At 36.0% G+C, this 25,219-nt stretch overlaps 3 protein-coding genes across 4 annotated transcripts; all 3 read left to right on the forward strand.

Annotated features, from left to right (window-relative positions):
• Positions 1 to 1,645: 1,645 nt before the first annotated feature.
• On the forward strand, positions 1,646 to 10,379 carry LOC306862945 (glycine--tRNA ligase-like). Its single transcript, XM_079406055.1, has 17 exons — positions 1,646 to 1,957; positions 2,396 to 2,497; positions 6,024 to 6,126; positions 6,273 to 6,414; positions 6,487 to 6,575; positions 7,106 to 7,182; positions 7,548 to 7,693; positions 7,819 to 7,968; positions 8,075 to 8,237; positions 8,316 to 8,480; positions 8,571 to 8,678; positions 8,804 to 8,949; positions 9,118 to 9,203; positions 9,282 to 9,391; positions 9,479 to 9,572; positions 9,658 to 9,848; positions 9,930 to 10,379. Exons 1-17 carry the CDS (start codon positions 1,700 to 1,702, stop codon positions 10,053 to 10,055), a joined length of 2,256 nt encoding a protein of 751 aa, XP_079262181.1. The 5' UTR covers positions 1,646 to 1,699; the 3' UTR covers positions 10,056 to 10,379.
• Positions 10,380 to 11,926: 1,547 nt separating this feature from the next.
• On the forward strand, positions 11,927 to 17,866 carry LOC306863075 (protein-cysteine N-palmitoyltransferase HHAT-like protein). The gene is made up of 12 exons (XM_079406239.1): positions 11,927 to 12,219; positions 12,998 to 13,118; positions 14,134 to 14,201; positions 14,287 to 14,400; positions 14,514 to 14,708; positions 15,337 to 15,546; positions 15,630 to 15,801; positions 15,886 to 16,030; positions 16,181 to 16,216; positions 16,312 to 16,513; positions 16,669 to 16,810; positions 17,202 to 17,866. Exons 2-12 carry the CDS (start codon positions 13,013 to 13,015, stop codon positions 17,429 to 17,431), a joined length of 1,620 nt encoding a protein of 539 aa, XP_079262365.1. The 5' UTR covers positions 11,927 to 12,219; positions 12,998 to 13,012; the 3' UTR covers positions 17,432 to 17,866.
• Positions 17,867 to 18,792: 926 nt separating this feature from the next.
• Positions 18,793 to 24,398, forward strand: klhl40b (kelch-like family member 40b). 2 transcript variants are annotated; one of them, XM_079406236.1, is made up of 7 exons: positions 18,793 to 18,851; positions 19,864 to 21,074; positions 21,994 to 22,154; positions 22,454 to 22,561; positions 22,677 to 22,862; positions 23,005 to 23,154; positions 23,969 to 24,398. In XM_079406236.1, the coding sequence occupies exons 2-7, from the start codon at positions 19,944 to 19,946 to the stop codon at positions 24,078 to 24,080; spliced, it is 1,848 nt and encodes a 615-aa protein (XP_079262362.1). In that variant the 5' UTR covers positions 18,793 to 18,851; positions 19,864 to 19,943; the 3' UTR covers positions 24,081 to 24,398. The 2 variants fall into 2 exon arrangements, with proteins under 2 accessions (XP_079262362.1, XP_079262363.1); XM_079406237.1 differs by having other exon boundaries at positions 18,812 to 19,180.
• Positions 24,399 to 25,219: the final 821 nt, after the last annotated feature.

The following is a 25,219-nucleotide window of genomic DNA, read 5'->3' on the forward strand; positions in this document are numbered from 1 at the left end:
AAATACAGAATATTCCTCTGTCCACATTTGGAATAAAAATTGGTTAATAATGGCATATAACTAATAAATGACATTTATATAAATTATATAGAAATTATAGTGTTTACTTTGTAACGAATGACTTTAGAAAAAATAAACTGATAGATTAACTATTTAGCCTATAGTTATTCCACAGTTGCTAAATATGAGGCACTATTTAAATGTGTGCTTATTCTGACATCTTGTGGTCGAACAGTAAAGTGTTAATTGAGTAATTAGCACTGATCTACAATAGAGAATGCTAATGTCAATGATAATCACTGATTTGACCTATTTTAATCTAGAGTACACATTTACTTTGATTTAGTGTTGGGAAGCATACATCATGAACATATATTTCATTATTATACTTTTATGGCTGCTATAGTCTTGACAGTTCCTAACACACATATTTGATATCTAGAATCATAACACTGTACACTAATATCCTGATCTACTCAGGTCTGGAACTCTACACCATTCATAACTCACTGAGTGTTATGTATTAGCCGTACTCCATCAGTGAAGTTCTCAATGTTCTGATAAACATTTGCACTTTATACAAGTTTATACATTTTAAATGGCCACACACACATATATACAATATATATATATTCAATCATAGCAAGAACTGAGTAGCAACTTTAATATTTTTGTCCCTCCTGTCTCTGTCTGTTTACTTTCCAGACTGTGCACAGGAAGCAGTGAGAACCACAGGAAATTACAGCGGAGCTTGGACCTACTATGCAGAGCCTGGTCACTGTCAATTCTGGGCCCTACAATGAAATAAAACTAGAATTATGAACTTTCAATTTTCCTTTTTCCTTTTATGGAGACTGGAGGTTAAAAAAGATCAGAAAAAAATAGTTTGTTACAGGATTTAGGTAACTGCAGCAGTGAATTCTGCAGTGAATTAATTGCAAAAAGAAAAAGCAGGTGCTCTTTGAAATGAAAAAGTCAGCTCTATAACAGTAATAATAATAGTAATGCATAACTACAACTGATATCATATGAAGGCCCAAATCCACTGTTCTTCTAGTTTTTAGATCAGTGGAATGATTATTTTCTTGTTTTGAAGTTATAGTTTGTAGCTATATATATATTTTTAAATGTATTTAATTTATTGTAATGTATGAAATTTATTGTAATATATGATGTATTATACAGTGTTATACACTCTTTCTTTCTATTTAAAATATTTATTATTAATTGTTACATATTAAAAGGATTTGTATTATTTATTTTTCATTCACAAGGTGTGGAAGTCATTAATAATTAATAAATCATTATATAATTATTAATATTTATTTTCATGTGGGGGTATATTTATTTACCCACCCACCCAATATGTGGACTTCAAGAAATCAAGATAAATACATTAAAATACTTCAGAATGTTTAATAATACAGGAAGAACTTTATTTATTTTTTTAATTCGTTTTTTATTATTATTTCGCACCTTTTATTTCGATTTTTTTTTTTTTTTGCACTATTTCTACTGACAGTCGTTATAAAATAGAGAGATTGTGACGAATCTGTCAGTTTTCAATTCAACTCCATTAAAAAAATAAATAAATAAAATAAAATAGCGAAAGTACCGAACTGAATCCCCGTCGTCACTTACTCATTTCTGGGGATTTCATCATTCAGTTCCGCAGTGTGGTTGCTCCTCCTCTCGGTCCATGCTGTCTCTGCGGAGCGCAACATCAGCACTCCTCCTCAGGACCGGTACACAGATTGCCACCGTCCGCGCGGTTCCGAGGGTCCGATCCAGTCCCATACGCCTGTGTGGTTCCCCTCCGATCAGAGCGCTCTCCCTGTCGGGCTGTTTGTGGAAGAAGAAGAAGAGAAGCGCGTGGCTGGAGATGACGGAAGGACAGAATATGGATGGCAGTATTGAAGAGGTTCTGGCTCCATTGAGGCTAGCAGTGAAGGAGCAGGTAACACAATTATGAAAGACAATAACAAGCATATATAATGTGCTGCGTTATTATTTCAAAGAGCCATGCATTGCATTAAACACCTATTTGCTTTTTATACGAAGTAACTTAGAGCCATGATTCAGGAATCAAATGTGTCTCTTTAAATTATGCAAAGCGGTTTAAATGGCTTGTTATGGAAAACTACATAATGCATTTTTGCTAAAGTGATGTTTTTAGGAAATATGACCGGGTGGTGGCTTTATTATGAAGTTTATACCGCTGGATGATTCAGTCTGTCAGTGCCACGTTTGATATGAGTCGTTCTGACATACAGTGCAGAAACCAATGGAGGAAATCACACACAGTTAAAACGAAACTCGGCTTGCATTTGTATTCTAATATATGGGAGTCATAATAAATTAAACATAGCATTTTGTGTTGTTTATTTTTCCATAGGGGGATCTCGTGCGTAAGCTGAAGGCAGAAAACGCTCCTGAAGTCGATGTCAACAAGGCTGTAGCAGAACTGAAAGCTCGCAAGAGAATCCTGGAGGCCAAGGTGAGAGATCTCATCAAGTCGATGAAGATGAAATGTGTCGTTTTAATGTTAAAAACTTAATAATTCTAAGTTTAATATGTTTAAACGACTATAGAGTGCAACAGTGCCCGCCTACTTTTCCAGGAGTAGCCTATTTAGGGATTTTTAAAAAGTCTTTGTTAAAGCTTTATGAGCTATAAACCAAACTAACCAGCTAAGAGAGAAATCACAACATTACAAACTTTGATTTTAATCAAAAATAAAAAATCAGACAGAATGAAAATTAAGCTTTAAAGTAGGGCTGTCAGTCAATTCTAATTTTTAATCTAATTAATTACAATTAACTAAATTTGGCTGTGAAAATACCCCCACAAAAGATCATTTAAAGCTATCATTGTGTTAAATGTTTAGGCTACAATGGCCTAACATAAAGTACGGAACATAAAAAGAAGATAATTTGAGAAACATCTCTGTATTTTTTGTTCATGCAATGAAAGTCGCTAGTGACCAAAACAGCTTAGTTACCAACAGTCTTCAAAATACCTTCTTCCATGTTGTGCAAAAGAAAGTAAGTCATTCAGGTTTGAAACAACATGAGGGTGAGTAAATGATGACAGAATTTATTTGTTTTTGGTGAACTATCCCTTTTTTTTTCTTAATAAATGAAATGATACTCTATAGAAGAAACTAAAACTTCCAGCAGGTGGCGGTAAATAATCCGTGTATCATTCGTTCATTCGTTTTTTTATTTAATATTGAAAGTAGAAAAATGAGAAAACGGCTCCTTTTTCAGTTATTCATTTTTTTTCTCCCAAAAACAGAAAACGAGAATTCAGCTTAAATTTTCATTTTTCGTTCAGGGGTAGATAAACGAATAGAGAAGGCCGTAGCGCCAAACACTCGTCCGAAAGTCCAGTAGACCAATAATATACGGTGCGTAGATCCAAACAAATGTAAAGATTTATAGACCAAGAAGATCCGCACTCATCCAAACAGTTTAAAAAGGCTTATCATTTATTACTCAGAGATCATTGAAAAGTGCAAAGGTGCAAAAGTTCAAAACGTTTTCGGGTATTAACCCTTCCTCAGTGCCATGTGCTACGAGGCACACAAGTCTACATCCTCTTGGTATGAATGAAGACTTGTCTTTGAATTGTTTTTTTATAATAATTTAAGGATATATGGTGGGACTCCAAAGAGTTTGTTTACTTATTGTATATAAAAACTGATGCAAAAAATGTTGTTTTGTATACTTTTTTGATATATTTATATATGGATCATTTTGAATGTATTGAGATATGTGTGTGGGGAGATATTTATTACCAGGCAGGTGTGTGCCTTGTAGCACATGGCACTGAGGGAGGGTTAATACCCGAAAACGTTTTGCACATTTTTGCACTTTTCAGTGACCTCTGAGTAATAAATGATAAGCCTGTTTGGACTGTTTGGATGAGTGCGGATCTTCTTGGTCTGTAAATTGTTCAGGGGTAGAAAAATGAATAAACAGCTTGAATATTCGATTTCTACACGTGGGTGGGAATTAAACTCCCCTTTCTGCTGATTGGTCAGCCGAAGATCAAACCGTGCCGTCATCAGTTCTTCTGTGGTATCATGCAGCAGAATAATAGTCCTACTGGTCTACAGATTCTTAATGCATTTATTGCAACTACATTTAATCTTTCTTCATCAAACAGACTAATGAATAGCTCGACACAACTCATACAGGGCTTTCTTCTGTGTCGACCAGCGGTTCTTAAAGTGATAGGGGGTCCACAAAATAATTTGCTATAGCCTACCATGTTTTCAGACTGTAAAGTCGCTTTTTTTTATCATGATTCATAGGCCTACTGTGATTTATTCCAAAGTGACTTATATGTTGCATTTAACGTCAAGTAATCTAAATGAAGCCTTTTAAAAACACAAGTATTCTCTGTGGTTCATGTTTGTTGCATGCGCCAGAAAGATGCTCAAGGAGACCGAGATGCGCTAAAGCAGCACATTCTGTTGTTCTTTTTCAAAGGCATGACATTTTGTAGTTATTTTGAACATAACGTTACACAAATAAAAATATAAATTTTACCATATGACTATAAATGAAAGATTATTAAGTTATTTCCCCCTCGATGGGTAAAAAATCCAAGTGGGCCGCCCGGGCCTGGTACTTTTGAGGTCTGGTACAAATATGACATGGGCTAGAAAAATACATAAGGCTCATATGTATGCACGTTTAATCATTAAAAGATTGCAATCTCGATTCAAACAGACGCAATGATGGTGATTCTGCTCTGTCTATTGAACCTTTGAAATCACATCACATCGAAATATTTAAACCTGCTTTTGCGCAGCCGCGGATCCAGAGCAGCGCTCATCATTTAAAGCTTTATGTTTGAAACAGCTTCACAAACTCTATGGGCTACTGAATCACTGGTTCACACGATTCGTTCAAAATGCGGATTTATTCAGAAACTAAATATCGCTGTGTTGCTCGGAGACGCACAACAGTTCTGCTGTGGCTTTGTAGGTATTATTTTTGTGGGCAAAATTGAACAAAAGGCACAATATTAACTTATTTACTGAACTGTTGTATAAAATCACATTTGCCCTCATGTTCTTCGTGACAAAAACAGCACTCGTGTGTGTAACGAGGTTCAATCGGACAGAGGACGAGGAAGTCAGGGGTGGCGAGTACAGCTTTTTATTACTCAGAAAAATAACCAACAAGGAACAAAATAAAGGGCTGTCAGGCTCTCTGCCTACACAGATTTCCAGCAAGACACACAAACAAGGCTCCGTCTCTACTGGCGTTCAGTCTCTCTCTCTCTCCCCTCCCAGGTCTGCAGGGCGCTTTTCTCTCATCTCTCCCCAATCACTGGAATTAGATACAGGTGTTAGTCATTATTCACTTGACCTCCTTTTTACTGCTCGTCTTCACACCCGTTCTCCCACTGCAGCCTTCGCATTCCCACACCCCCCTCACCACAGTGTGATATTGCTCTCGCTGCTGGTATGATTTGCTTATTATATTATATAAATATGAGACAAACTCATACATGGGCATTTGTTTGCTCCAATATCTTGAATTTTTAGGGCATAACCGCATTTATGGAGTTGTTGTCCTGCATCATATTTGTCAACGGTCAACTTTATGAAATGTAAGATGACGTACAGGTCTGGGGGCGGGGCCAGTGCGTTAACTGTTTTAAAATATTTTAATCGGGTTATTTTTTCATAACTAAATTAAAGCGTTAAACTGACAGCCATACTTTAAAGATGTGAATCATATATAGAAACAATATAATATGAAATACACAACGTATATAAAAGGTCACCCAGCTATGGGTGGCGGGAGTGTTCTGAAAACCTGTTTGAAAACAGCAATTATATTTACAGTTCTGTTTGATAATACTAGTAGTACAAACAAATTAAACCCTTCATCTCAAAATATTAGAAGACTGGTAGCTTGAATAAGTAACTTTTAGTAAATTTAGTTTTGTATGTCCTATCGTAATGATTTACATGATCCATTTGACCTTTCTCCATTTTGCAGGAGCTTGCCTTACAGCCCAAAGATGATATTGTGGACCGAACCAAGATGGAAGACACTCTAAAAAGACGTTTCTTTTACGATCAGGCATTTGCTATCTATGGCGGTGAGTGTTTTTGGTGTTTATTTATTTTTATGTTACTAGCTTCATTTTACCTTTATTCTAAATTTTAAAGGTTAGTCTTAACAAAATTGCTCTGAAAGGTTGGCTTGTGCAAATAATAGTATGCTTTGTTTGTGTGTGTGAAAAAGGTGTGAGTGGGCTGTATGACTTTGGACCGGTCGGATGTGCTCTGAAGAACAACGTTCTCCAGGTCTGGAGGCAGCACTTCATCCAGGAGGAGCAGATTCTGGAGATCGACTGCACCATGCTTACACCAGAACCCGTTCTGAAGTGAGTCTTATTGTCTATTGAATCTGTTCATAATCTCTGGAACTCTTACACAGTGCTTTTTTTGCGTTCCAGGACATCAGGGCATGTGGATAAGTTTGCAGACTACATGGTCAAGGATGTCAAGAACGGAGAGTGTTTCCGTGCTGACCACCTCCTTAAAGGTTTGTCATGGTTTATTATAAGAAGAACCGCTCCAGTAGTATTGTATAATTTGACTGCATTGAGCCATACTCTGATTTGACTCCATGGATGCTGTAGATGTTCAGGAGTAAAAGCAATGGGATCTGCAAGAATCACAAAGACTTTATTAGTTGTTTGTAGACCACCAACATGAAATAAGTTCTTTAATTAAGCTAAATGTAGACTGCTTAAAGTTACCAAAATTAACTTTTGTTGTATTGTATTGATGACTCATCTTACACTCAAGAGGCATATATTTTTGTCTAGTAAAATGCTCTAGAATGATGATAATAACATTTCCTTCTTATGCCATTTAGTTCAAGGTGGTATAAAATAGTCTATTAGCTTAAAAAGAAATTTAATAGAAAAAAGTTATTTTATCTTAATAAAGTAATAGCAGTATATAACAAGTATGCAGTAATAGCAGTACCAGTAGTACAACCTTTGTATTTCCATTATTAAAATGAAATTAAATAAATAATAAAATGCTTGCAATGTCTTTGTTTTTTAGCTCATCTTCAGAAATTAATGAGTGACAAAAAATGTACGGCAGAAAAGAAAGCGGAGATGGAGGGTGTCATCACTCAGGTATGTCTCACTCATGCAATAACTAGCTTTTATAAGATGAACTTGGTGTGCGAAAGGAGTATTTAATGCAATAAGGACCATATGCACAAAGAACAATATCTATAAAACAAAACTTTTTTATAATCGTTGATTACAATACAGAAACGATATTGTTTTTTTAGCTGATGAATGCTAAAAAATTGATAGCCAAAATAATTCACATTATTTTAATAAGCTTGAGCATCTGAAGTTGCAGATGACATAACTGAAATATTATCCATTGATGTGGACACTAAAAAAAGTTATAGTTGTCGTTTTTGATGTGAGTGGGCCTTTACTGTTTAGTAAAATTACTGAGTAATGGGTTTATTCTGCTTTTTTTTCAGATGGATAACTACACTCAGCAGGAGTTGGCAGATTTGTTTGTGCAATACAATGTCAAGTCTCCCAGTACAGGAAATGATCTCACACCTCCCATCTCATTCAACCTGATGTTCCAGACCTCCATTGGGCCTGGGGGCAACATGCAAGGGTAAGTAAAGTGTCTGCTAAATGACTAAATGTAAACTGGACACCACCAGACTACATGCTCTCATTTTAAAATATCCAAAGTAAGAAAAAGGATGATTTACACTTGGGGCTACATTATTTCCACAGCTATTTGAGGCCAGAAACCGCTCAGGGAATCTTCCTCAACTTCAAACGTCTTTTGGAGTTCAACCAGGGAAAGCTTCCATTTGCTGCTGCCCAGATCGGAAACTCCTTCAGGAATGAAATCTCTCCTCGCTCTGGCTTGATTCGTGTCAGGTGCAGATAATGATTTCCTTTTGAACATTTGGTTATTTGGGTGTCACATACAAGTGTTTCCATTACGATTTTTAAAATGTACTGAAGTGAATATTTCTCCCCATAGAGAGTTTACAATGGCTGAGATTGAGCACTTTGTAGATCCGAATGAGAAGGTTCATTCCAAGTTCTCCAATGTTGCTGATCTGGAGATCATGCTTTACTCGTCCAAAGCACAGACTAGTGGGCAATCTGCCCAGATTATGAGGCTGGGTGATGCAGTGGAGCAGGTCAGAGAAGATCTCATTTATTATGCATTGATTATAATTAACACTTCAGTTGTAGTAACAGACTTTTGTATTGTGTAGGGCATCATCAACAACTCCGTCTTGGGCTACTTCATTGGAAGGATCTACCTTTATCTAATCAAAGTGGGTGTGGCGAAAGACAAGCTTCGTTTCCGTCAACACATGGACAATGAGATGGCCCACTATGCCTGTGACTGCTGGGACGCCGAGACCAAAACCTCTTATGTACGTTCAGTGTTTGCTTGAGGACCTTCTAATTTCACTTGTCCCATAGATTAGGTGTTCATTTGTGTGTTTCTTCATACTGTTTTCCAGGGGTGGATTGAGATCGTGGGGTGTGCTGATCGCTCATGTTATGATCTTTTGTGCCATGCACGGGCCACCAAAGTCCCTCTGGTTGCTGAGAAACCCTTAAAGGAACCCATATCCTTCAGCGTTCTGCAGATATTAATAACTACAATTATCAAAGCATTTGAATGGGATCTCAACTCTCAGCACAGCATTTTAGTTCTCTTTGTCCTCAGTTACCTTCCTTAACTGCTTCACACAAAGTTGTAAATGTTGTCCAGTTCGAGCCAAACAAAGGAGCCATCGGCAAAGCTTACAAGAAGGACGCCAAGCTTGCAATGGAGTACCTGGCCCTCTGTGATGAATGCTATATCACAGAACAGGAGAAACTCCTCAACGAGAATGGGTGAGTATCATTAATCAGAGCATTCATAATTTTTGCCAATGACCTCAAAATATAAAGCAATATCATAGAGTTTTAACCAATAGTCAGAGATAAAATAGGTATTTTTCTCAGTCCATAGTGCCCACCAATGTTATTCTGTTCATTCATTGGTTTCCTGTCTCAATGCAGTGAGTTCACCATTGAGACTGAGGGCAAGACTTTCAAACTCACCAAGGACATGGTCAACGTCAAGAGGTTCCAGAAGACCCTGCATGGTAAGAAGCAGAAGCTACGATTTTAATGTCAACATAAGAATATGTAAGAGATTTTAATTGACTTCTCTTTCTCTACAGTTGAGGAGGTTGTTCCTAATGTAATCGAACCCTCCTTTGGCATTGGGAGAATCATGTATTCCATCTTTGAGCACACATTCCGTATCAGGGAGGGTGACGAACAAAGAACGGTAAGTGCAGTATGCTGTAATATTCTGAATTAATAGTTTTATACGTTTGTCTTGCTTTATTTATGAAGTTTACTTCTTTCTCTTCAGTATTTCAGCTTCCCTGCCACAGTTGCACCATATAAATGCTCTGTCCTTCCGTTGAGCCAAAATCAGGAATTTATGCCATTTGTTCGAGAATTATGTGAGTAGTACAACTCTACTATTATTTATAAAAATGTATAGATGCTATCCAAATAATAATGCACGGTTAATGCTTTGCTCTACAGCTGAAGCCCTGACCAGGAATGGTGTCTCCCACAAGGTGGATGATTCCTCAGGATCTATTGGCAGACGTTACGCCCGAACGGATGAGATTGGTGTGGCATTCGGTATCACCATTGATTTTGACACTGTTAATAAGACGCCCCACACGGCCACTCTAAGAGACCGTGACTCCATGAGGCAGATCAGGGCTGAGGTAAAGCAGTTATGTGTTTTCAATCCATTCACTGAGGCAGCGTGCTGACTATTTTACTGAGATATTTATGTTTATTTCCAGGTTAATGAATTGCCCGAAATCGTTCGTGACCTGGCCAATGGTGCAATCACATGGGCAGAAGTGGAAAGCAAGTACCCGATCTTTGAAGGCCAGGAGACGAGCAAAAAGGAAACTGTGGAAGAGTAGACTGTCTTGTCTGTTCGTCTATCTCCTCTGCCTTTTCACTGGAAGCAGTCAATGAACATTTTTACATTTGCATTCATAGGATCAAAATTATGGCAATTAGAATATACAGAGCAATCAATGTACACCAGATGTTCACACAACTGGAACCACTGTAATTAAGTACTCCTTTAAAATTCAAGGAAGCTCTGTAAGCACCTAAGGATGACTGATTAGGTTACTGTACTAGTAAAAGGATTCTGCCATTCCTGTCCATGGGTTGATAAATGAAGATATAAATCACATGTATGGTCAAATAAAACAAACCAGCACTTTCTGGACCTTTAACAGTGTGTTGAGTAAATGTTTTGATTAATTATGTGTTCAGTCAAGGATGCACTGAGTATGTTGGCCACATGGGGGCGTAACACCTGCCAGCTGATTTTCCATGACTTTAACCTTTTTGATTGAAGACAATATTCTAAGCCTCCCCATTTCAGACTATTATAGGCTTGTTCTTAAATGTTTTTATTAACAGAAACCGGGAGCAGTGATATATTAATATACTAATTATTTTTGTGAATTAAGTTTCAGGAACTTTGTTCTGAATAAAAAAAAAGAGGGGGGGGGGGTTCTTTTATTATTATTTTAATAGAAATAAATGTTGATTTCCATATTGATTTGCATGGGTTTTTTGTTAGCAATTTATATTACATTTTTACTTTTTTTTTCAATAGTAAATTCATTACAAATTGGAAAGTAGCACAATGAATTAAACTTCACATTTTTATGTAGAAAGGCTTAAATAGTATTTAGTGGTAAAATGCACTCCAATAATGTGTTTTATTTACAACAAATATTTTTTTACAGTGTACTTTGTCATCTTGAGGCCACCTTTGAAGATTGCTAACACCCCTAGTGGGCCCCGGTCCTCTTTTTGAGAACCACTCATTTAACAGTTAATGTTTCTAATGGTTCTCAGGTCAAAAGCTTGTTAATATGGATTGACCTAGATGGGCTGATCTATATTCAGACATGCTAATAATATTTAAGCCGAAATATTAACATGTGACATTGTTCTGATTACAAACTAAACCGCTGATCTGTCAGGACTTACTAATTCAAATCATCAAGGCTAAATCCAGTATTTCAGGTATTTTTAATATGGTATGCATAGACAGTGGCTTCATTTAGAACTGGAAATTTTTCTAATATTGTTTTATTTTTGAAGGGTGTTTATTCAGGTTAGAAAATGGTGCTCCAGTCTAAATTGTCATCCAAAAACAGCATTGACCCTGACAGAAACAGGTGTAGAAGAGTGTGAATGTATGCCAGGGCTCCTGGCTTTTCTTAAAGGCTGCTAAAGAGCTAATAGCCTAAAATACATGCAAGTTATATTAGGGGACTGCAATAGTCCAATCTATTATGAGTCCGTTCATCTAACCATGTAAAAATAATGTACTGATAAGTGGAAGTTGTGTTGGTATCTGAGTAACACATTTGCATATTAATACAGTAAAAGCACTTATAAATGATACTGTATCTTTATATAGCTTGTATTATCTCTCATGGCTTATCTCATAGACTGGACTACCAGTATTGTTTAACATGCCTGCTCTCAATGACCCCTGACCTCTCGATAAGTTTTTTTTTTTTTTTTTGTGTATGTGGATAATAGCTGCCTCTCATCTTGGTGAGACATGTCTCCCTCAATGCTTTCTCCCCTTTCTCAACCAATGTTTTTTCTTCTAAGTAAGCACATTATACTTGATAGTGCACCAGTGCTTCTCAGGTAAGTGTTTTAATTTAAATCTTTTTATTTGATTTTTTTTTTATTGACTCGTATTTGCACATTTACACTTTTTGTGCTAACCCTTCTTCTATTTCTTATGTAGGACAATCAGTATGCAAGCAATGGAGTTTCAAGCCTGTTTCTATTGATACAACATGGCACAATGGATCCTCCCCCTATGGGCTGCTTCAGATGAATATAAATACATCTCCCATTCACCTTTAACTGTCCGCAACTGCCCAACAGGCAGTTTGTGCACCCAACTGACACTTTGTAGAAACAGAGAGGATGCATTAGACTGTTATTTACCTGATCTCTTCTTTACACTATTGCCATTATTTTAAGTTCAAGTGGAGTTTTCAGAATTTGGGTTACGGTGGCATTGCTGTGCTCAAGGTTAGTACAACAGGTGTTTCTAATATCTGCTTGGCAGCATGACCCGCTAACATTTAAATCAAATATTGATCAAAATAGTTGAACTAATAAGCTGGTAACTTACCTGCATGGTTCCTCTCACAATAACAAACGTCACAATAATGCAGACCAGGTTGGTTTTTGACTACCTACCTTTAAATCACCTGAGAAGAGAAACAGACAAAATAATCTGGTTAAAAAAAAAGGATAACAAATTGAGCTGTAATGTAAAAATTATATTTCAGAGTGATGCTTCAGTCAATACAATGAAAGCAGAAAATAGCCCAGCTAAAAATAGCAAGAGGTCACATAGTGTAGATGCTTCCTGCTCACACAATCCAAATCATTGGAAACTTCTGCCCTGCCCACAAAGATCAAGTTGTTTTCAGTTCATCTATTTATTGTTTTGTTAGACATAGTGTTAAACATATAATTTCTATTGTAATGACTGGTGCCATTTATATTTATGCAATTTAACTCTTTATCCAAAGAGATTGAGTACATTTACAGCACACATTTTCTCAGTTCATTTGCTCCCTGGGAAGCTAACCTATGACCTTGGTGTTGCTAGCACCACGTTCTACAAGTTGAGCTACAGTAACACTACAATATTGCTTTCATCCCATAGTAGTTTATCATTTACCAATTTTTAGCGGGATCCTAATCGCTCATTGGCTGTCTTGATTGGAAAATATTTTAATGACCAAATTTGACACCAGATTTGTATTAATTCTAACCGTACTTTTCCAAACTCTCTTAGGTTGTTCTGCACACAATGGGGGTCAAAGCAGCTCTTCCGAGGTACGAGCTCTACTTTTATAATGTAGTGCTGTGTATGGCAATGCTCTGGGCTGCCAGATGGATATTTGATGTATCCAGCTGTAAGTATAAATGAACACATACACACTGTTCTTATGTGACCCTAAAATGATGTCACTGTACTGATAATGTTTCTAGAGTGGTTTCTGTGAGGCTTTTACCATTTTACATCTACTTGAGCTCATAAACATCGCCGGTAGAGCACAAAAACAGTACTACTGTATATTGTATGAGGAAAAAGACAGCGCAGTGATCCGCTAACCTCAGAAAGCTATGCAAAGTACGCAGCAGGGATCATATGTCAGTATTAATATACCAAAGTATGAATGACTGAAACAGAGTGACAGAGAAGAGAAAGAGGTATTATTATGGGTTTGTGACAAAAGCTGCCAAATTTGCATTGAATATACAGTAATAATTGAATATACAGTTTTTCCATATATTATACACATTTATTAATTAAAATATTTATTGAATATTTTAAGTTAATACTTTAATAATTTAACAACACGTTGGAATGTTCAGGGGTATGTAAAATATTTCATCTTTTTAAATATATTTTTAGTAATGCTGTCAAACAATTAATCGCGTCCAAAATAAACGTTTTTGTTTACATAATATATGTGTGTACTGTGTATATTTATTATGTATATATAAATACACACACATACAATATATATTTAGAAATTATTTACATGTATATATGTATATTATATAAATATATTTAATATAAAAACAACATATTTAAATATATTCATGTATGTGTTTGTATTTATATATACGTAATAAATATACACAGTACACACACATATATTATGTAAACAAAAACTTTTATTTTGGATGTGATTAATCGCGATTAATCATTTGACAACACTAATGTTTTAGTAAATTCTTTTATTTTGTGTTGGTTTATTTTACAAGAATTCATTTGTTTTAAATTTTTATGATTTAATTATTAGCTTTCATCTTCTAATTTCCTCATGAACCTTAGTTTGGGAAACCTGCTTTAAATTAATATTTGATCATATTTATTAATGAATAGAGCATTAATTGTCTCATGATTATATATATATCCAGCAAATTCCAACAGAAAAACCTTCAAGACCAGTGTTCAGCCAGGATGGTATTACTCTGGCAGAAAAATGGTGAGATTTTGTCTGTATAACTTCACATTATGGGTATATATAAAATTGTGATAATTGACTCTAATTGATCCATATCACATGGCAGGATACGGCTGATGTTGAGTGGATGATGTGGTTCTCTACGTTTCGAGAGCATATCATCTTTGCTCTCTCAGGTCATGTGATCTTTGCCAAGATCTGCTCCTTGCTGGCTCCGCAGGTGCCTCTTGAAAGTCCAAACAAATCTATATTATATGTGACTTAATGAATAAAGGTATGACTCTATATGGCCAAACTGAGATGCTCATTCTCTCATGTTCTCTCATCCCACAGTACAGATCTCTGGTGTTTATGGTGTATGGTATGCTGGCGGTTTTCACCAGTATGGGCTGGGCCTACATCACACTCATCCTCTCTCACTGTGTGCTGCTCTATAGCATCTCTCTGGTCAAGCTCAGGTGGCTCTGCTTCGTTGCTGGACTCACTACACTGGCGACTTTTAAAATGGAGCCCTTCATTTCCTGGCAGGTATGTGTCTGACACACTGAAAATCTAAAAATTGCTACAGAAGTTTTTATTAATTAATAATCATTAATAATTTATTATATTTTTATGCATTTATATAAATAATTATGTTAATCTTTTATATATAAAGGCAGAAAAGTCATTAACATTCATGTGCTTATAATTAGTATTAACACTAGATTTATCTAGTCTATTTCTTTTCTATCTACTTTTATTATTATAAATGATCAAATATGTTATAAAAACAAAATAACCTTGCCAGGTCTACTGCATTATATTATTGACTTATATATTGTGGCTCATTTGTTGGTTTGATTGCTTCTGTTGTCCTCATTTGTAAGTCACTTTGGAAAAAAAGTTATAATAATTGTTCAAATTAAACAATACAAAATATATAATAAACAATTAAAACTTCATAAACAGTATATAACACTCATAATGCATATAATTATTAAAATTATTATTAGTAGTAGTATTAAATATATTAATAATTATTACTAATACATTAATAAATAATAATTATTTATTATTATTAAATGTATCATACTTTTATCATAATTAATCATTATTAGTGATAATTATTTTATTCTACGTTTATGATTATGTTCATTTGTGATGGCTCATCTTTCAGGCAGGGTTTGTGACTGGCAATTTTGAGCTGCGTCCTCTTCTGTTCTACGGCGGCTGTGGATTCACCATCATGCGCTGTATGAGTTTCGCTCTGGAGAACTGTGAGAAGAAAGATGGAAACTACAGCATCCTAGAGCTTCTCAAGTACAACTTCTACCTTCCCTTCTTTTACTTTGGACCCATCATGACCTTCGACAAGTTCTACATTCAGGTTCGTAGCTAAATGAAATGATGGTTCGATTATTTTCTATATAATTGGACTGATTTTATAGCATTGCCCTCTAACCCCAGCAGGCCAATAACCCCAATCTGACAAGGAAGGATGGAGAGATGTGGAACATTTCCCTTCAGGGCCTGCTACACCTGGGGGTTATTATGATAGTGGCAGTCCTCTTACACTTCATGTACATTCTGACCATACCTAGTGACATGAAGCTCCTTAAAAATATCTCAGATTGGGCCCTTGGTATGTATGTGTGTATTTGTATTCGCTTACTTTTTAATCAATGTCAAAAGACTACAATAGTATTTCTCTTCTTTGACCATGCAGTTGGATTGGCTTATTTAAATCTGGTGTATGATTGGGTGAAAGCAGCAGTGATGTTTGGAGTGATAAACACAATATCTAGACTGGATCATCTGGACCCTCCCAAACCACCGAAATGCATTACAATGCTTTATGTGTTCTCTGAGACGTGAGAGAGCTAATTTGTCATTATTTGTTTTCTTGTTTCTTTATTCTAAAAGTAATAATAAAATTATTTTGATGTAATCAGTCAAATTAAACAGTACTGTTTATTCTAAATATATATAAAAAAAAAATATATATTTTATTTTTTTTACAGACATTTTGACCGAGGAATAAATGACTTTCTCTGCAAGTATGACTGACATGGTTACTTTTATCAGACTTTTAACCAACACAATGCTGTTTCAAGCACTAGTATTTTAACAAAGAATGCTGTCATCTCTACAGGTATGTTTATAACTATCTCGGTGGGAAGCATGACAATGTTTTGGATGAGCTGATAGCCTCTCTGTGCACGTTTGGCATCGCAGCGCTCTGGCTGGGACCAGGTTGGGTGGTTTTCATCTGGGCTTTCTTAAACTGCTTTGGCCTTAATTTTGAATTGTGGACCGCCAAGTTCTTCACCATGGAACCTTTTATTTCTATTGAGGCAAGTTGAAAGAAAGATGATCAGCAATAATTTGCTGGATTTTCTACTCATGTACTGTAACACGGATGCTCCAGTGCACTCTCTAGTGGTTAAATGTTAAATTGCTGGTAATATAAGCAATAATTTCATCTAGAACTTTTTCTTTCAACCCACAGATGGCGATCTCAGAAACTATGTCACGCAGGATCAGGGCTGTGTTTAATACCTTCAACTTCTGGACAATTGTCCTTTACAATGTCCTGGCCCTGAACAGTCTTGAATTTGTCAATCTGGTTGCCAAGAGATTGTTACTGAAAGGTGAAGTACTGGTGATATTTGAACAATTTATCTGCATTTTAAAATCCAAAAGATTGTTATTGTAAGATTGCAAGAAGTTGATTTGTATATTGTATTTTTTAAACTTTTTATTGAATTATTTTATTTTACTTTTTTTATGTATTTTTTTAAATAAATAATTTTATATATATATATATATATATATATATATATATATATATATATATATATATATATATATATATATATATATATATATATATATATATATAGATGTTCTTTTCCTGTTAAATTAAAATTATGTTTAATTATATTATATTTAAATAAATAAAAAATAAAGAAATATTGCGGTTCTTTTCCTGTTATTTAAAAAATATAGTATCCTTAAATCAAATTGTATATTGTTTCTCAGGTTTCCCCTTCACCACCATCACTGTGTTGTTCGTTACCTACTGCTTGATTCAGCTGATTAAGGAAAGGGAAAGAAGACAGGCTTTGATTGATGATCCAGACCCAATCCCCCCTCCAGCGCCCACTCCTACACCCACAGCTGCACCCACTCCCACAGATCCCAGCACCACCCAGACAGACGCTGCTGCTGCCGCCCAGCCTGTGGACCCAAACAAGCAAAAGGCAGAGTAGAAATTACACATGATGCTTACATTTTGATGAAACCTGACTGGTTTACTTACACATTTTGTCTTCTTGTGAATTCTGCAGACAATGATAATCTAGAAATATGGAGAAAAATCTTTTATTGATAGTCATTCGAAACAGCTATTTAAGTTTTTACAGATTTTTTCAACATTACAGACTTCACTCTCATTGGCTACTTTTTAAATTAGTGGCAGTTTAACGTGTAAAAGAATTTCAATATGTGATTTGTTGTTAAAAACCTAGAGGATGGATTTTATTACTACAAATTTTATAAGTTTTAATTCAAATGAAATACAAATATTCAGTGTTCATATCTATACATGAAATATATTACTAATATGTACTTAAAAATAATGGACTAACAATCACAAAGACTGTTTTCTGAATTTGTGATATGCATTAAAATCATCTTCATTAGTGACTATGTGTATGTCTTTTTGTCACCTTGATAAGCTGCTTGTGTGTGTGTGTGTGTGTGTGTGTGTGTGTGTGTGCATGTTTGTGAACTTTATTCATGTTTCAAATTTCTGCAAATAAGGTAATGGCAAAGTTATAATTGACAGAGATCGATCATCTGGGACACTCATCCTGCAGGACAACTCGGTTGCTTAAATTAAACTGTGACTCTTAACAAAAGCATAAATGTCACTGAGAACATTCAAGATCTTTGATGTCATTAAACCTTTTCAATCTAGGATATTTATATGAACTGGCATAAGCTCTCTTCTGTTGGTTCAACCATTAAGGTAGCCCGTGAATGTAAGCAAACTGCTGATATTATTAGTGACTAGTGAGTTTTTCTTAGAAATAAAACAGGAAAATGTAGAAGCTGGCTTTGTATTTTTGTTACATTTCATGTATAATACTTAAAGCAGTGGTTCAGAACCTTTTTTCCTAGTGACCCTATTTATTCACAATATTTTAACAACCCCCACCCCAACACAGTTAAGTTTTTAATAAATAAAATGACCGCAGAAACATTAAAATAATGACATTAACACCAATGACCAGTTTTTAAATAAATAAAAAATGGTTGTGTGACTACAATCAACAATCAAAAAAAGTTTTATAAAATTACACCCCAAATTTCAGACTAACAAAAGGGATATGAATCAAAATGATAAATAATTATAGATATTTTATCTGCTCTGTTATTAATTCTAGATACCTAGACCGCTTATTTTCCATCAACCGCTTAAACTTTACAATAGTGCATAAAAACTTGGTATTTTATAGCATTGCATTGGTTTGAACTAAAACGGCAGACAGGCTAAATGGAAATATAAATCCATTTTCTGCCAGTAGGTGGCGCTTACTGAACAGCATAGAGCTGCTTCCTCGGTAACCACTGTAAACAAAACAGCACTGCTTATAAACACTGCTATATTTTAGGCAGTATATGAAGGTAAGATGAACAGAAAAGGCCATAGAAACTCTTCTGAATGCAGTTGGTTTCCTTCAGAGATACATTCATATAATTTATTCATACTTTAATGTAATTTTCATCAGCGGTTGTAAAACCTTCCACTGCTTTCCTTCATATTTTCAAACAAAACGAGTTGCACGTTGCGACTGTTGCTAACTTTGCTTAGGCTAATGCTGGACAGTATTTACTCATATTAATCATATTGCTTTGTAATTTATTATGCTACAAAATGCAGTTTAGCCAGTAACGTTATATTAAAATATCCGCTTAACTTATATGGACCATGTGCATCAGACTCAGAAAAACAGGTACGCAGCCATCTTTAGAACTGTTTAACTTTTACTTTAAAATTTGAGGTAGCTTACTGTAGATTTCAGGAAAGTTATCATGTGCCACTGTAATGATTGAAGCGGATGTCATAACGAATGTCAGTAGACGGTAGGTAAATTCGTAAGACCTTACCTTCAGGCTTAGGAAACACAAACGAAGACAAGAGTAAGAGCGCAGTGCTCAAAAGGGGCGGGGCTACATAGAAGCACTACCACAATGCTTTGTAATATTTATTTAAATTATTTGGTAACACTTTATTTTAAGATGACCATTACATTGTAATGCAACAAGGTATGGAATTAAGTATTTTAAACATTACAAGATAATAATCTGTAATGAAACGTCTTTTTATCAATAATATAGTCTAAACAAATAAGTCAAGAAGGTGATTCATAGTCCCATAAATGTACTATGTAGTGGCTTGTGATCTCATTCAGAAGGCCAGCTTTCTTCTGACTACTGTCTCACATGGGGAAGTGTGTCAGCTGTTGCACAGGGCAGGGGATTGTGTTTCACATGTACAAGTATGGATTCCACATCTTTGTGAAGGACCTATAAATAGCCCCCAGTTGGAGTTTGGTTGAAATATTGGGACAGCTGATGAAGCCTGAAGTCCCGACAGCAAAGTGGAACTGATTCAACCCTGCCTCTTCTTTTTCAGCCAGTAACAGAAGTTTGGTCAAGAGACCGCTGGACTAGCCATTGACTTCATTGTGACCGTCAGGGTACTGCACGATCAATATGGCTCTACCCATAGATCCCATGGAGGAGCCGAGGATGTACCAGCAAACCCTGCTGCAGGATGGTCTATACGATCTTCTGGAGAGCGATATGATGGTTGATTGTGTGTTGAAGATCAAAGACAAGGAGTTTCCCTGCCACCGGTTGGTCCTGGCTGCTTGCAGCTCGTACTTCAGAGCTTTCTTTAAGTCAGGTGTGGAGGAGAGTAAACAGAAAGAGATTGTTTTGGAGGATGTGGAGCCTGGAGTCATGGGGATGATCTTGAAGTACCTCTACACCTCGAACATCAATGTGACGGAGCAAAATGTACAAGACATCTTCGCTCTGGCCAACATGCTTCAGATTCCCTCGATTTTCACCGTATGTGTCTCGTTCCTACAAAAGAGACTGAGTTTGAGCAACTGTTTGGCGATTTTCCGACTAGGCCTGATGCTGGACTGTCCTCGTCTGGCCATATCGGCGAGGAACTTCGCTTGTGAACGCTTCCAGTTAATTACTCGGGATGAAGAATTCCTGCAGCTGACTCCAAGTGAATTGGCAGCTATAATCGCATCAGACTCTTTGAATGTAGAAACTGAACAAGATGTTTTTGAGGCTTTGATCAAGTGGATTGGACATGACCAAGAGAAGAGGCTGGAGGACCTACCGGGTCTGCTGGACTGTGTCAGATTACGTCTGGTTCCTGAGGACTACTTCACCAAAAACGTGGAGAAACATGAATGGTTGAGCTCAAACCCAGAGATCACCAAGAAACTGCAACTGGTCAAAGACGCCCATGCAGGGAAGCTTCCTGAAGTCAAGAAGAACAAAAGTAAAAAGAGTGCTGGTCAGGAAGGAAAGAAGAAGGGAGACGAAGAGGAGGAAGAAGAGCAGGAGGAGCTACTTCCAGGAATCTTGAATGACAATCTGCGGTTTGGGATGTTCTTGAGAGACTTGATCTTCTTGATCAATGACACTGCATCGGTGGCTTATGACCCAACGGGAAATGATTGTTATGTGGTGTCACTCTCCACCCAAATTCCCAAAAACCACTGCAGTCTGGTCACAAAGGAAAATCAGATATTTGTGGCAGGTGGACTCTTTTTTGATGAGCAGAGCAAAGACGAACAGATCTATTCATACTTTTTGCAGGTAAAGGACTACTTCCCTTCATTTACTTGCTTTCATACAATCTAGTTTTCATTCATTATTTTCTCAGAGTCATTAATTCTGCACATTGGGAAGTTTATGTATAGTTTTAGCAATGTTTCTAGAATGTTAATAATCTGTGCCCAAAGAAATAACCAAACTTGATACCGTATCTTTAAGGGAACGTTTTGCATTTGTTGGGGATGACTTGGTGTATTTTCTGTGAAACTGAAAGCACAGGGAAGACCTTTCTTTTTTGTGTGTAGTTCAGAATGAGTCATCAATATTTTTTTACATTTGTTTTCCCAATATTTTAAATTTAATGCTTTATTTTTAATTTGAAGTATTCTAAAAGTTTATGTAGTCAGTGTTTAAGAATACAATAACATAGAAACATTTCATGAGTTTGGCTGCCCATCCAGTCTTAATAGTTATTAGTAAACAAGCTTACTTGCTGTCCTCAACAGAGGTTCGAACCCGAGGCTCGGCTTGAGCTGCTGGTTCGATTCTCCTATTGTGGTACTACATAAAGGGAGAATAACAGAAATAGAGGTGGAGATGGGGAGGTGGAGGGATGCCGGAATAATTGTCGCTGGGACAGCACAATGACTGCTGCTTATTAGGCTCATAATGATGACTGACAGGAAATGAATGATTAGGCTCCTCCCGAAAACCTACGTTTGGAACTTCATATAATAGAATAGACACTAACATCTCAGAACATTCTGGGAAGGTTAATTTATGGTTCTAAAATAATAAAACCTAAAAGTAACCATTAGAAAACATTGTCTATAAATTCTTAGCAGATTATCACACAAAACCACCCTCCCTTTAAACACCCTCCCTTTAAATTATCAGCAAATGCTCATGTAGACTGTTCCGTATAACACAGTGGATGATATATTGTCGTTATATCTGACAGTTTGACCCTGCAGCATCAGACTGGATGGGCATGCCTCCCATACCCTCTCCCCGCTTCCTGTTTGGCATGGGTGAGGCAGAAAACTTCATCTTTGTTATTGGAGGGAAAGAAATGAAGGAAGGAGAACCCATTCTGGACACAGTCATGGTTTATGACAGACAGTAAGTATGTTTACCGATGCCATGTTAATTATTTGAATATCAGCTATACATTTGTCTTTTTTGTTTATTGAATCGTCCCAACAGATACACAATGAAAATGATTTTTTTTTTTTAAATATTCCAAGATTATGGGAATACATTTGACAAGAAAATACTATTTCAGTCTTTCTACTTCAAAATTTTAATTCAGTGCTTCTGTAATTATTTGTGAAATTTACTAGCAATTGCTCGACTAGTGAAAATAGTTTCTGTACCAATTGTTTTCCACTGTGTATTTAAATAACCCTGCTTTTTTTAAGGTATCTTAAATGGGCCGAGTCCGATCCTCTTCCCTACCCAGTATATGGCCATGGAGTAGTGTCTCATAATGAACTGATCTATGTAATTGGAGGAAAGGGAGAGAACAAGTATGTTTATAAGTTATTTCTACATTTTGTGTTGGAATATGCATTCAACATTATAGCTAGTAGTAAAGCTGCCACTGTATCTCACATTTATACACACACTTGTCTTATTTTGTAGAGAGTGTTTGAATAGAGTGTGTGTGTACGACACTAAAAACTGTCAGTGGAAGGATCTGGCGACATTAAATACTGCACGCTCACTCTTTGGGGTCACAATTCACAAAAACAAGATCTACGTGGCAGCTGGTGTGACTGACACTGGCCTCACAGGCAACGCTGAAGTCTATGACATCAAAACCAACAAGTAAGTGTGGCCACATATATTATATGCTAAACAACCTGCAGCATAATCTAAGGTTTATGATATGTATTTACTTGGGGGACAAACCCATTATAATTAGCTTGCAATAAACAATTATTTAACCCCATCACTCTCTATCTTCTAGGTGGTCAGAGTTTGTGGAGTTTCCCCAGGAGCGCAGTTCACTTAGCTTGGTCACTGTGGGTGGAGTCCTCTATGCTACAGGTGGATTTGCCATGTTCCCCAAAGAGGACGGCGATGATCTCATGCCACAGGAGATGAACGACATCTGGAGGTGAGGTACCCATTCACTACACCAATCAGTCTTTACGTGGAACTATGCAAAGGGAAGCATCCACTTAGTAATTGATCAGTTAAAGTAATAGTGCATCCAAAAATGAATATTTTCAGAAAATGTGCTTACCCTCAGACCATCCGAGATGTAGTTTGTTTATTCTTTGGAACATTACATTTAGCATTGCATCACTTGCTCACCGATGGATCCGTCAGAATGAGAGTCCAAACAGCTGATAAAAACATCACAATAATCCACACCACTTCATTCATTCCATCAATTAACGTCTTGTGAAGTGAAAAGTTGCTTGACTGTAAGAAACAAATCCATCGTTAAGACATTTTTAACTTAAAAAATGCAAATAGCTTTCAGCTAAAATCCAAGAAGCAATATTATCTGAATCGAGAGAGAAATGTGCATGGATCAGGCACTGTTTACAGGCAAAAACAGTCCAAAACAGATCCAAACACTTAAAAAAACTTCTAAACACTCCAAACACTCCATTGACTTTTTACTGGAGGAAGTGTTATTATGGATTATGGACGTTTGGCCGGAAGTGATGTTGTGTGAATTGTGGATTATTGTGATGTTTTTAATCAGCTGTTTGAACTCTCATACTGACGGCATGAGGATCCACTGGTGAGCAAGTAAAAAAAAATGATATCTTGGATGGGATGAGGGTCAGTAAATAAAAAAAATCTCAACATCCATCCTTAACTGAAATGATACCGATATATTGTGAATCTGACCACATACGTGATTACAACAATCCAAATGTACATGTTCAAATAAATAGGTTAATGTTTGTTCACAGGTATGATGAGGGCGAGAGGAAATGGAACGGCATATTGAGAGACATTCAACATGCATCTGGTGCAACAGTTCTGGGCGTTCGTCTTAACACTCTTCGGCTCATTAAAATGTGAGACTACACCAGTGAAGTAAAAACTCTCTGCTGATTTTCAATCCGTTATTATAGTGTGGGACAAAGTGAAACCAACCAGCACGAAACATAAGAGGACAGAACATCTGTTCTCAAACTTGTTCCATGAAAGTGATCAATATGATATTCAACACACTTTATCATTTGGAACAGAGAGAACAAGCACAGATATCGTGAAAATAAGGCTGTTTCTGAACAATTTTATTATGGACAGAGCTTCTTGTGTTGTGTACTTTTTTTAATTTATTGTTAGTGTGACATTTCTGTTGTTCTGAATGAGAGAAACCTCCCAAAGTAAAGTAAAAACAAACACAAATTCTTGGGCTCATGTTTCATTTAGTTCACTATTGAAATTATTATTTTATTTTGTTTTATTACAGACGATAAATACTACCCAGTACAATAAATGACATAAAATACAGCCTCATTTTATTAGCACCGCTAGACTCTAGTCCTTGTATAGTTTAATATCCTGCTGACAGAACCAGCATGACTGCCAACTGCATGTACACCAACTTAACTAAGACATGCAGAATTAAAACGGAAGAACAGTCACACTCATGATTGGTTTAATACACTGAAAGTATGGGTAAGTTTAAGTATTACATGTTAGGTACTAGTTTAGAAAAAATGTCTTTAAAATCTTTAACAGACAATAAGAAAAACTACCCAAACTCTGAAGTGCAAATCATCTTTCGCTATCACTTATTATTTATTACAAAGGATAGCACACACCAGAACAAACTAAAATAACAGACAAATCCTTCTTAATATAAATCTTACTTTTTTCCAAAATCACTTAAATATACATATTTAAAAAACAAAAAACAAGGCCACAAACATCCCAAATCTTTCTCAATAAGCAGCAAACTAGGAATACATGCTAGTAAAGTATGCAAAATACAAAACATAAGTTTTAAAGACTTCCACCTTTTACTCTCCCTCACAACCTGTAAGAGAAATATGTTCTTTCAGATGCACAAAATCAAATCAAATTCAACTCTTCAATGGCCTTTTACTTGCTACCATATTTTCAGAGGTGGAAGTTTATTTACCTCTGTGCAATTTCACTTCACATAAAATATAAGACTTTAACGAAGAAAGAAAGAAAGAAAGAAAGAA

This window comes from Barbus barbus, assembly GCF_936440315.1.
Source record: "Barbus barbus genome assembly, chromosome: 44".
Lineage (NCBI taxonomy): Eukaryota > Metazoa > Chordata > Actinopteri > Cypriniformes > Cyprinidae > Barbus > Barbus barbus.

Bases quoted from the DNA above. Each gene is read 5' to 3' on its own strand.
- LOC306862945 (XM_079406055.1), top strand. From the start codon at position 1,700: ATGCTGTCTCTGCGGAGCGCAACATCAGCACTCCTCCTCAGGACCGGT. The intron at 6,415-6,486 runs GTGAGTCTTATT...TTTGCGTTCCAG, and splicing joins ACACCAGAACCCGTTCTGAA to GACATCAGGGCATGTGGATA. The intron at 8,238-8,315 runs GTCAGAGAAGAT...TGTATTGTGTAG, and splicing joins TGGGTGATGCAGTGGAGCAG to GGCATCATCAACAACTCCGT.
- LOC306863075 (XM_079406239.1), top strand. From the start codon at position 13,013: ATGGGGGTCAAAGCAGCTCTTCCGAGGTACGAGCTCTACTTTTATAAT. The intron at 13,119-14,133 runs GTAAGTATAAAT...ATATATATCCAG, and splicing joins GATATTTGATGTATCCAGCT to CAAATTCCAACAGAAAAACC. The intron at 14,401-14,513 runs GTGCCTCTTGAA...CTCATCCCACAG, and splicing joins GCTCCTTGCTGGCTCCGCAG to TACAGATCTCTGGTGTTTAT.
- klhl40b (XM_079406236.1), top strand. From the start codon at position 19,944: ATGGCTCTACCCATAGATCCCATGGAGGAGCCGAGGATGTACCAGCAA. The intron at 22,562-22,676 runs GTATGTTTATAA...CTTATTTTGTAG, and splicing joins GGAGGAAAGGGAGAGAACAA to AGAGTGTTTGAATAGAGTGT. The intron at 22,863-23,004 runs GTAAGTGTGGCC...TCTATCTTCTAG, and splicing joins TATGACATCAAAACCAACAA to GTGGTCAGAGTTTGTGGAGT.